At 29.5% G+C, this 12,280-nt stretch overlaps 1 protein-coding gene across 1 annotated transcript in view; it reads left to right on the forward strand.

Moving 5' to 3' along the window:
- Positions 1–773: 773 nt before the first annotated feature.
- The window catches only part of LOC128636231 (mucin-5AC-like), a 42,150-nt gene continuing 30,643 nt past the window's right edge, over positions 774–12,280 (forward strand). Inside the window, exons 1-19 of the mRNA XM_053689270.1 lie at positions 774–858; positions 3,775–3,837; positions 4,176–4,226; positions 4,377–4,439; positions 5,065–5,321; positions 5,511–5,651; positions 5,838–5,928; positions 6,011–6,123; positions 7,079–7,295; positions 7,595–7,720; positions 7,803–7,920; positions 8,202–8,340; positions 8,500–8,610; positions 8,750–8,819; positions 9,626–9,763; positions 10,053–10,217; positions 11,120–11,214; positions 11,637–11,763; positions 11,862–12,117. Of these exons, the coding sequence (XP_053545245.1) occupies positions 774–858; positions 3,775–3,837; positions 4,176–4,226; positions 4,377–4,439; positions 5,065–5,321; positions 5,511–5,651; positions 5,838–5,928; positions 6,011–6,123; positions 7,079–7,295; positions 7,595–7,720; positions 7,803–7,920; positions 8,202–8,340; positions 8,500–8,610; positions 8,750–8,819; positions 9,626–9,763; positions 10,053–10,217; positions 11,120–11,214; positions 11,637–11,763; positions 11,862–12,117 (2,426 nt within the window). The remainder of the gene's footprint in view (positions 859–3,774; positions 3,838–4,175; positions 4,227–4,376; positions 4,440–5,064; positions 5,322–5,510; positions 5,652–5,837; positions 5,929–6,010; positions 6,124–7,078; positions 7,296–7,594; positions 7,721–7,802; positions 7,921–8,201; positions 8,341–8,499; positions 8,611–8,749; positions 8,820–9,625; positions 9,764–10,052; positions 10,218–11,119; positions 11,215–11,636; positions 11,764–11,861; positions 12,118–12,280) is intronic.

Consider the following 12,280-nt stretch of genomic DNA (forward strand, 5'->3'; position numbering starts at 1 on the left):
TCATTCTATCTAGCTTTTATTTAGTGTTTAATGTCCCTTTAAGGGGGCAGACTTTCTACAATTCAGAGTTTGATACAGTGGCAGATCTAGTGAGTTGCTAAGGACAGAATCACTCTAATGTTTCACTATTTACTCTAATTATTTACTATTACTAGACAAAGAAGTGGGGGGTAAAAAAATATAAAGGTAACAATCTTTACTCACTAAATACACTTTAATGTTTATGTCTTCAAATATTATTTACAACACTTCTGGTCAGATAAAATACACTGGGTAGACAAAAACTGATACATACCCATAGTATGAATTATAATATTATAAACTATTAATGTTTATCCCACTAATCATCAAAAATCAGACTAATATGAAACTCATGTATCAGCTTATTCCAGTTTTTAATTAGGGTGTTCACTTCTGATTTGATATATTATGGACTGTTGTGTTCTTTTTTATTAAGACAATATAAAGGATTATCCAGTGGAACTTTTTCATTTATATGTCTGAATTACTGATTCACATTATTAGAGAATAGCTGTATTTAGGTTAGACAAAGATAAATATGAATTTCTATCTAATCAATACTTGTAGAGTTCTAGAAACAATAGTGCATATATTCATATTAATAAATTAAACAAACCTAAATAGAATATTTACTAGTTAAGAGATAAATAATAATAGTAATATTTGGTTAATTTTAGAGACTGTTAGGTTTACTCCTCAAGAGTTTAAATAAGCAAAGAATAAAGAAATTCTATGATTTAGGAATAGTCAGAATGAATGAATGTTTTGTTAACATATACTCCAAATTGATCATATTTCCTTTGTTTGATTACACAGGTCAACCTCTACAGACTGCTGGTGAGATTATGTGTTATTTTTTTAAATATTTTTTATAGTTAAATTTGCTGAAATATTTAGTGATTTGAATTGCCTTTTATGTAGCCAATATTTGTTATGCCTTGGAAGTGGTACAATAGTGTCTCTTAGTGTTCATTGCCCTTGGGTTTCCATAGGAAATGAGATTTTTCTTATAAAGTAAATTAATATTTTTTTTCATTCCTTTATACACAGGTCCCCCTCCTGACAGAGTTCTGTTTTGGGATATTTGTATTGCATTTAGATTGTAGATTGTAAATATACTTGTGCAGATCCATATAGATTTGTACAATGTTTTAATAATTTATGGTCCAGAAAATCAAATAAAATGAAATTAAACTAAAAATTAGTATAACAAATATTCTTCAGCAAATGCAATTTTTTATATAGTCATAAATAAATGTTCCCTTCTTAAAGTTGCCATATATTTATTCTGATATTAGAAGCAGATGAATAAATAATTTGCCCAAGTGGTAATACTAAAGTGAATTACTGAGTACTCTTTTACACAACATAGACCTGTATTTGATATCATAAAAGTAAGAAAGCAAACCTTATACAGTTAGGAGCAAAAACGTGAATGCATTTTTTTTTTTTACCAGAATACAGCTCAATATATTTGTGGTGATTTGTCAATGACACCAACTGAATTTTTTAAATGTGTGTTCTAGACAACTAAATTTTGAGAAATCTGCAAAATTAAACTGTAAAACATAGAACAACTTTAATTGGAGAAAAGAAAAATGTGTTTAAATGGTTTTGAGAGAATTTTTGATATTTCTATAAGCAAACTGCTGTCATTGGTTTTAAAAATATGTCTGAAACCTTAAAGGTGCACAAATTCCTTGCAGATTTACAGTTTACAATGTTGTTTTTTTTCTTAAATATTACTAATAATTTAATCATGAGAAGAATACTATTTATGTAATGTAAATTGTACATGTCTGTTGCTAATGATAAGGACTATTTAAAAGATTATATCTATTGTTTTTATAATATGTTCATGGCAAAATACCTATTACACAGTTCTTCAGATATATTAGTAATTTTTGTTTTAATATAAATTATTTGTCAAAAACTTTAATTCCATTAGTAGAGTAATTATTATGTAATCTGCTGATTAAATATAACAAACCCAACACTATTTAGGTTAATGGCAGTAGATAATATCATGAGATATCAATCTTTCTTATATTAAAATGTAAACAGGGATTAGTGCTGGCAAAGTTCCTGATTACTTCCACTGTAGCAAATAAATTTCAACCCAAAGAGTGTGCCGGATATGAAAATTTTGGCTCACAATCCCATTAAACAATTAGTGGATTTATAAATAGGCTCTGTAAAAAAAACAAGCAAATATTGTAAGGTTTAAGGGATTGACATATGTTAAGAACCAAACTGCTATTATGTCTTGTGTTATATATTGGTACAATGTCATGATGATATATAATATATATATTTATTTATTTTAATACTTTCCTACACATATTGTTGTGGGTTATATCTAAGCAAGAAAGTCTTATTTAGGTAAATTTAAACATAAGATGGATATAAAGAACTCTTTAGAGGTACACAAAATATCAAAGTGAAAAGGCAATAGCTGCAATAAACACTAATTAGTCTGGCTCAATATATAAAGATCATTTATTAAAACACTAAATAAAGTTGCATCTAATTAAAAAAACATATTCTTAGACCAGTTACCAATTTATTGTGTGCCCATAAATAGTTCTTTAAATCTGCCTTTTTGTTTTTTGTATTAAACTCTTTGGCTGAACGCTCTGTATACCCAACTCCATCATTTTAATATCCTTACCATTGTAGTTGTGCTAATCCAAATAATTTTTCTTCTCTAATACCATGCCTAATAGGGCTTCGAGTTTATGGCTGTTCATACGGTCAGTACAGGGATTTTTTTTTTCTTTTTTGTTTTTTCTTTTTACTTTGAATGTTTAATGTAAAAATCTGCCACAAATATTCCAATAATATAAATAAAAATACTGTCATCATTAAGTTACATAATTTTGTCTACTTTTCTTGGTTCTTACCAATGTCTGCATTTTAGTTGGTCAGGAACATATATGCTTAATTTTGTATCATCTAAAATATTGTATGTTACTAATGGGTTATACAATTATTGCCGAACAAATGAATTCCATTTTGTATGTTAGATTGTATTTTAAAAAACTTAAAAAAAAAATCAAACGTCTTGTATACCTACAATTAGAAATTCATCAGGGGTGCTCAATCCGTTTTTTTTTTTAATTATTGTAAAATATTTACATAATTAATTATACATAACATTTAACAGTAGACAATTAATTATTTTGAATTAAAGCTCTATAACATATAGTGTGTATTATTATTATTTTTTTAAATGAAACATATACATTATTAAAATGAAACATTTTGTCTAATCATAAAGTTCTTGAAGAAGAAACAGGAGATAGGATAATGTCATAAGACATACCATTTAAAAATAAACTTTAACAATATGCATAGTAAATATTAAACAAAATGCAATCCATCTGATTCTTTTGGACAATATTGACTACATGTAAAAAGAAACTACAAAAAAATACCCTTCAGAAAAGAGTTCAAAAGAAATGTGACAGAATATATTAATTGTCAATAAATCATATTTAGAATAAAATAATGTCATTTTAAAATATAATAAACAAAAAGGAAAATGAAATTAAAATAAGATAACATTTAGTTTAGCATTTTAAACAGATTCAATAGCACTATTATTAATAACTGTTAAAAGAGAATTGGAATATATGTGTGTGTGTGTGTATATATATATATATATATATATATATATATATATATATATATATATATATATAATTATATATAAACAAACAAAGAAAAAATTATTATGTTTCTCTTTTACAGAAGAAAGCTGGGATTCTGTAGACCAAGAATATGATGACTTGGATTTAGATGACTATGACTATGGTGTGTTTTTTGTATATGTTTAGCTTACCTCCGCTTTTATTTTATTAGATATTATATTTATATAAACCTATTTTTTTATCAAAGTAGCATTGTCAAACTGCTTTTTAAAGAAAAAATATTTAGGGTTGGTTATCTGAAAATCCATCCAAGTGGCTACTTTTACATTAAATTTATCTAATAAGATTAAGCATATTATTTGTTATACATATATATATCAGTAATGTATTGTTATGTATGTGTCATGCATTGATGTACCTCTTAGTCGTAGAATCACCAATACCGGTTATGGTAGTAAATTCAATTATAAATAATATAGTAATGTGTTGAACTCTTTGCAGAACAACAAAGTTATGAAGATGAACAGGAGACAGAGGACACTGAGCAAAAAAGTAAGCAATGATGGTAGTTAAATCTTGATCTGTTGTTTAGATTTTCTGATCTCAAGAGTTTATGTTGAATCAATCATTGAATAATTTATGGGCATATTATTTCTGTGTTACTAACTAATATGAGATAATTAAACGATTTATTATTCACAGGTGACCAAAAGGAACCTTCAGTAGTGAACTTTATCTCACCAACACATGCTCCTGTGTTCCGAGGTAAGAGGCCATGAAAAATTTGATAATGTAGAATGACAGTATGCTCTCCTCAAGTATAGATAATGTAGCTGCATAAACAGGGTTTAAATAGTATCATCAGGGCTAATCACAGAAGTTTTGTTTCATTATTTTTTTTCTATTTGTATATTTTAGCAGCATATACAACAATATGAGTTACATTTTTATTTAGTGAGTTATAACTGCTAATGACCCAATAGAGCATAATAGTTTTTTTTTAATTATTATTATTATGCATTAAGTTCATTTTTGACACTAAATACTACGAAACATCACTATTTGGTATTTGTTCTTATTGTACAACAACATAATAGTGTGAGATACAGTTTTCTTACATATATGTAAAGTTTATGATTATTTGTCTTGTTAAAAGGTGCTCATAAAGATATTTTTTTTTTTAATTATGTAACGGCTATTTGCAGTACGTGGCAAATTTGACAATAAAAATTCAATTGGAAACTTTGGCAACTATCAAGATAAATGTTTTCTTTCATGATTCCAAACCCAGAAGATGAGTTTCTTAACCCTTTAATGTCTTTAAGTCACTTACAATTTTGTCAATAATATTAAGTTATTAGTCTTAATTGTCTACTTTTCAAATTTACAGATAGATACCCATCCCATAATAAAAGGATTTGTAGCACATGGGGTAACTCTCATTTCAAAACATTTGATGGAGAAATCTTTCACTTTCCTGGCAAATGCAACTATCTATTGGCTTCCAACTGCAAGAATAATTTTGAAGAATTTAACATTCAGTTGAGGCGTACTGAAAAGAGAGGCAACACCCTCACAATCTCCTCTATCAAAATAAGACTTGAAGGTGCTGATATTGAATTGGCTGAAAATATTGTCACAGTCAATGCTGTTGTGTAAGTTTATATTTTTATAGTATCCATTATGTAGACTTACATTGCATCTGATGATTTAATATATATATATTCATCTATCTTGTTTTGAGTTTCATGTCTGAATCAACCATACTGTTTTAAATATAGCTTTTCTTTGTACGTTGTATGTTTGTTTTTAGTCATATATTACCCCAATTCATAGAATATTCCTTTGTATCATCCTAGAATTGAAAACTTGCCATACAGTTACTCTGGAATCCAGATTTCAAAGACTGGTACATATGTGAGAATTGTTTCCAAAATTGGTATTGAAATGATCTGGAATGAGGATGATTCTATTATGGTAATTATAACAAATTTGTTCCCCTTCTCTCTGGTTGTTCTTGTGTATAATGTATATTCCTATTGGTTAATTTGTGTAATTATTCTTTATCTTTAGTATTCTAGTCTAGTTTTTAAAACAGCAGCATGGAAATGTATGTTCTCTCTTTTGACATGTAATATATTAATTTATTTTATTTTCTCTTAGCTTGAATTAAGCCCCAAATTTGCTAACCAGACTTGTGGTATTTGTGGTGACTTTAACGGGATTCCAACTTACAATGAATTTATGATAAATGGTAAGAAAGAGACATATGTCCATTATATAGTCAAGGAATAGATTATAGAGACACATTTTAAAAGATAATTACTTTATTGCAGATGTCAAAATGACTGATCTCCAGTATGGAAACTTTCATAAAGTAAATGGGCCAAAAGAACATTGTGAAGATATAACTGAAATTCCACAGGATGAGTGCCCTACCCATCCCCAGGTAAGTCTATGCCACGGATTCTACTTGCTGCCATAAATACAATATTTAAAATATACAATTTCCTTTTACTAGAAAAAAAAACACAAATTTTTAAATTATTTTAAAATGTGATATATACTGATTCAATTTTTGTTTATTTTGACAATTGTCTATGGTAAATTTTAATTTGTATTGATAATGTTGTCTATGCTGAATTTTCTTATATTTTCACAATATTGTTTATGCTGAATTGTCTTATATTTTCACAATATTGTTTATGCTGAATTGTCTTATATTTTCACAATATTGTTTATGCTGAATTGTCTTATATTTTCACAATATTGTTTATGCTGAATTGTCTTATATTTTCACAATATTGTTTATGCTGAATTGTCTTATATTTTAACAATCTTTTTTGTTCTGATTTTATTTATATTGCCAATGTTATTATATAAATTTAATTACCTACATATACAATCTATTCTATGCTGAGTTTCCTTTATATTGACAATGCTGTTTTTGCTGAATTTTTCTTGACAATGCAGTCTATGCTAATTTTTCTTTCAAATTTACAATCTAATCTATGCTGAATTTTCTGTTAGATTGACAATGTTGTCTATACTAAAGTTTCACAATTTCTAAAATGTGGTATAGGAACAAAGAGGGGAATTTAATAGCTATACTGTCAGTTATTTTTAAAAGAAAATTTAGATGTGTTAATCAAGTTTTAACTAGCTACGGTAAGAGAAAGTGACGTTCTATGTACTTTTCTTTATATTAATATTTAATTTCTGTCTTAAATTATTGTATTGAATGTGCAATTTTTTTAAAGATTTTGGTGTAAGAAATAATTCCACATATAATGTAGCTGGTAGAGTAGTTTGCTATAGATTTGTTTTGAAATATGTTTTGTTTAGATTAATCCATTTAATACCTCCTATTAACCTTACATTTATTTTCCTTTTCTATCCAACAGAGACACTTGTGTCAAGCAATCCTGACCAGCCCAGCATTCCAGTACTGTAACGACTTGGTTAATGTATCTAGGTATATTGAAAGTTGTGAGCAAGATCTTTGCAGGTGCACAGGAAATTCGACAGGGTTCTGCCTTTGCAACATTTTCACAGAGTATTCCCGTCAGTGCACCCATGCAGGAGGAAAGCCAAAGAATTGGAGAACTGCTAAGCTCTGCCGTGAGTTTTAATAGAAAAAAATATCTACTTCTCAATCATAGTTCATCATAAATAAGAACTTGCTGGGAATATAATTACAAAAAGCTATTTATTTGTTTATTTTTTGCAAATAGTGTTGTTTTATTTTACTACCTACTTAGTACATTGTACTTTTATTCATATCCTAAGAAAAGAAAATGGAGTATCTATAATGTGTAGTTTAAAATGTCCATATGAATGTGTTATAGAGATTTTTTTTTATAAACCAAAATCTATTTCAATTTTCTACAACCATAAAGACTTCTGTTTAAAAATTACAGCCTTGAGATGTGCTTTCAACTTGGAGTTCCGGGAATGTGGAACCGCTTGCCAGGACACCTGTACAAATCCTGAACGATCATTGGTCTGTGATGATCACTGTACAGATGGATGTTTCTGTCCTTCAGGTAACACACTGACCAGACATAAATATAATTTTTTTTTTATTTAAATAAATGTGTGACTCTGTAAACTATTTAATTTTTTTAGGAACTGTGTTTGATGACATTGGTCGAACTGGTTGTATACCCAAGGAAAAATGTTCCTGTACATTCAATGGGGAAACATATGCATCAGGAAGTGGATATTCTGAGACATGCAAAACTTGGTAATACTTCTTCTAGTTTTATTAGCTTTATTCTGCACCCTCAAGGAGTAATAATAGCTTTTATTAAAAATGGTTAATTGTACATATGTTTTTTTTATTTAAATGAATGTCACACCAACCGCTTTATATCTTAATCCTAAAGGTCACTGAACCTCTCTTTTGATTCTGTTGACTTTATAGAATACTTTATTTATGTAGAATAAAGGGTATTGTAAGCATATTTGTTAAAAAAAAACAGTCTATGTTGCACTTTCATTGTTTAATGGTAACATTTTCAACAGCACATGTAATGGAGGAAAATGGAGTTGTGCTAGTAAGGCCTGCCATGCAACTTGCGCTCTCGAAGGAGGTTCTCATATCACAACCTTTGATCTTTCTCGATACAATTTCCATGGAGACTGTAGCTACACATTAGCAAAGGTAAGCAGATAATTATTCATTATTCAGGATGTTATATGGAAATTATTTTTTAAAGTAATTTATCCTAATCCAAAATGTACTAATTATGACCCATTAACAAAAATATGAGGACAATAATTGATACAGTTAATTAACTTTACTTTTTTTTCGTGCTATCAGTCAAGTAACAGCCAGCTGTTCAGTATATTGGCAGAACTTCGTAAATGTGGAATTACAGATACAGAGACATGTCTGAAAAGTATTACTCTTAGTCTGAATGGAGGGAAAGATGTAAGTATAATATTAAAACCAAAATAAACTGAATTTTGTATAACAATTTAGCTATATATCAGTATAAACAAAGTATTGTATGTTATTTGCTGTAGATTAAGTGTGTTGCTCACTGTATTTTTCTACATTCTGTTGTCAGATCATTTTAGTAAAACACTGTGGCAGTGTATACACCAACTCAGTCTATACCAACTTACCTGTCTCATCAGGTAAGTAAATTTGACCTTATTTTTGTTCCTTAATATTGTTATTCACAAATGTAAACCTTTCAAATATTAGAGCTTAGAAGTAACATGGGTGAACTCACTTTTTTTTTTGTTTAGTTTTTTTAAGTAAGTATTTCTAAGTGATTTAAATGCAATTTTGTAGGTGATTTTCCTGTAGTCCCACTGTGATCAGACTGAATTTCATGTTTCTAAATTAATTAGGCATTGTTGATATTTTTGCAAGAGTGTTAAACTAAATAGGCCAGTCACCAAAGGTATTGTTTGAGGCTGAAAATAATGGTTGATTGTGAAGCAGAAAGGGTGTCCTGACAGTATATATAAGGCATATACCTATGGCTAATAAGAAATGTCATGCAAAATTTTAGCTTTTATATCTATTTATGACTGAGTAGACTAACCATTTACATATAACATAATTAGTGCTTATCCATATATTTTGGAAATCACTATCTCTATCCTTTATTATATTATTATTATTCTTTATTTATGAAGCGCCAACATATTCCACAGCTCTGTTCATGGTTACAATTAATTTAAATAAAACAATAATATAAAACTTGTAAGAAACAGGAAAACATTTACAAACACATACAGGAGGAATTGAGGGCACTATTCCCGTGGGAACTTACAATCTAGAAGGGTAGAGGTTGAGAAACAGGAGGTGAGGACTGCAAGATTGAGAAAGATATTAATGCAGAGGTAGATGAGGGAAATGATGTTAGGTAAGTGAAATTAATGTATTATTGATTTGGGTGGTAGGCTTTTCTGAATCCTTTTTTCTTTCTCAGCTGCAGCCACAATTTTCAAGCCTACATCTTTCTTCATCATTATTGATACCAAAGTTGGAATTCAAGTCAAGGCACAACTCGTGCCTAATATGCAAATCTATATTAGAGCTGACCCATCCTTGATGGATACAACCTATGGTAAGATGCTTTGCTATTTTCCAAAAGAACGAAATAAATATGGATTCACTCAGTATAAAATGTCCTTTGTCTTGCAGCAATACCGACCCATAAATTAATTTCAATTGCTTTTCTATTTGTTTGGATCTAGCTTTAGATACTTATGAAATTTTCGTTTTATGTTGTCTATGTAAATGTTGTCTATGTAAGAAGAGGAGATTGATTGATGATGCGTTGAAAAATATATGGTATGTTTTCTTTTTTTTGTCTGATAAAAACGTTCTAATTATGTGTTAAATTCATTTCTCAGGTCTCTGTGGCAATTTCAATAACATTCAATCAGATGATTTCTTAGCTCCTAGTGGAGTCATTGAAGGTTCTGGGTCATCCTTTGGCAACTTGTGGAAGAGCCAGGCTGATTGTCCCAATGTGAGAAGTAGCTTAGAAGATCCTTGTGCCCTCAGCATTGACAATGGTAAGTATTTAAAGGACCCATTAAAAACATTAGAGTTGTAAAACAGTGTAGTAGAAAGACAAGGTCATAACAATTACTTTCCTTTTTTAATTAAGCCAGCTAATATTTTTTTCGGTCAAAAATGTCAGTTTCCTTTCAGTTTCCTATCCCTGTATCGTGATAGTCATAAGCCAATCACAGACTCTTATACAAATATACAGTAAACGTTTGCACATGCTTATTAGAAACTGGGGCCTCAGAAGGTGTGCATGTATCAAAAGACAATGTATTTTGATAATAGAAAATAGGATAGATTTTAAAACTTGCTTTCTCTATCTAAATCATGAATGTTTAATTATTTTTTTTTTACTAAAAAATGTAGTAAATGTAGGTGTTGAATTAAAGGGAAATTAAAGAACAAAATTAAAATGCTCTAATGTCTTATACGGAAGCAACAGTGCTAAAATAAAATGGTTTAACTGTGTGGGTAACACCATATAAAGGGGTTAAAGATATATTTAAAGTCAGCTCCAGAGAAGCAATTTTCTGCTGAGACCTAGCTGAAGAGATCTGGTGAGCCAATGACATGACACATATGTGTAGCCACCAATCAGCTGCTTGCTCCCAGTAATGCATTCCTGTCATGAGAATACCAAGGTATGATTTTAAACAAAAGATACCAAGAGAAGTACAATAAAAGTACTCTGTCTATTTGAATCATTAAAGCTTAATTTTGACTTTCATCTGTTGAACAAAAATTATATTTTAGTTTGCATTTTTGTCCTTTAAAAATTATTATATTTAGTGTGTTTGTAAGTAAAACAGATTTTCTTAGAGCTTCTGTAATTCATTTTCTCTCTTCTGCATTTCTTACTACTTTTAATGAAAAATATTCTCATGTAATAACATTGATTCCTTTTCAGAGAAATTCGCCACACATTGGTGTTCCATGTTATTGGATGCTGAAGGACCTTTCGCTGGCTGTCACAAAACAGTTGAGCCATCAGAATTTCACAAGGTAAAACCATAGCAGGATACAAATATAATGTAAATCCATTTTAATTTATTTTTAAGAGGTGTGGATAATCAAATTTGTAGTCATAGAAACAGAATTTGACAGTAGATAAGAACCAAAATGGCCATCAAGTCTACCCATATTACATGTAACTTATTTATTAGGATAGTCTAATGATTGTTCCAATTTTGAATTATTTTACACCAGTCAGATGACCATGTCTAAGAACTCATTAGAAAAGTATTGTTTTAAAATGCATATTTTGTCATCAGATAATGTCAGTTTTGTTGAAGACAATGTTTTCACCAGATATTATACCTCACTTCAAGTTTATTTCTTAATTGTATAGTGTTTAACAGCCATTATGTTGAAGTGTTTGTAAGCACATATAATATAAATAAAGTTTATTGCATTTTTATCCTTAGAACTGTTTGTTTGACTCCTGCAACTGTGCTGAAAGTGAGGAATGCATGTGCACAGCGCTCTCGTCTTATGTTCATGCCTGCTCTGAAAAAGGGATTGACTTGAGGGGTTGGAGAAAAAATGTTTGCAGTAAGTTTACCTACCTATAACTAAAATTTGAGATGGTTTTTAATGAAAGCTCATTGTCAGGGGATTATTGGTTGACTTTTTTTGTCTTTTACCCATAGACATATACACCACCACCTGCCCTGCTTCCTTCACTTATAGTTACTTGGTCAGCACTTGTCAGCCAACCTGTCGCTCTCTCAGTGAACCTGACAGCAACTGTGGCATTGACTTTACCCCCATTGATGGATGCATCTGTGAGGATGGGAAGTATCTTGATGAAAATGGCAAATGTGTTCTTCCAGCTCTTTGTTCCTGTTATTACAAAGGAACTCCAGTAGGCCCCGAAGAAATGATCCATGACAACGGAGCTGTATGGTTAGTTAAAGACATTTACAAAAAAAAAGTCTACCTATAAAGACCAGAATTATTCATATGTATTATATATTTATTATTGTTAAAATTGAATCTCACTAATTAATGACAACAAGAAAATGTACTTTTTTCAAATCTGTATTTATGGTGGATCTATTTAATTTTT

Source organism: Bombina bombina, chromosome 7 (assembly GCF_027579735.1).
Source record: "Bombina bombina isolate aBomBom1 chromosome 7, aBomBom1.pri, whole genome shotgun sequence".
Taxonomy (NCBI): Eukaryota; Metazoa; Chordata; class Amphibia; order Anura; family Bombinatoridae; genus Bombina; species Bombina bombina.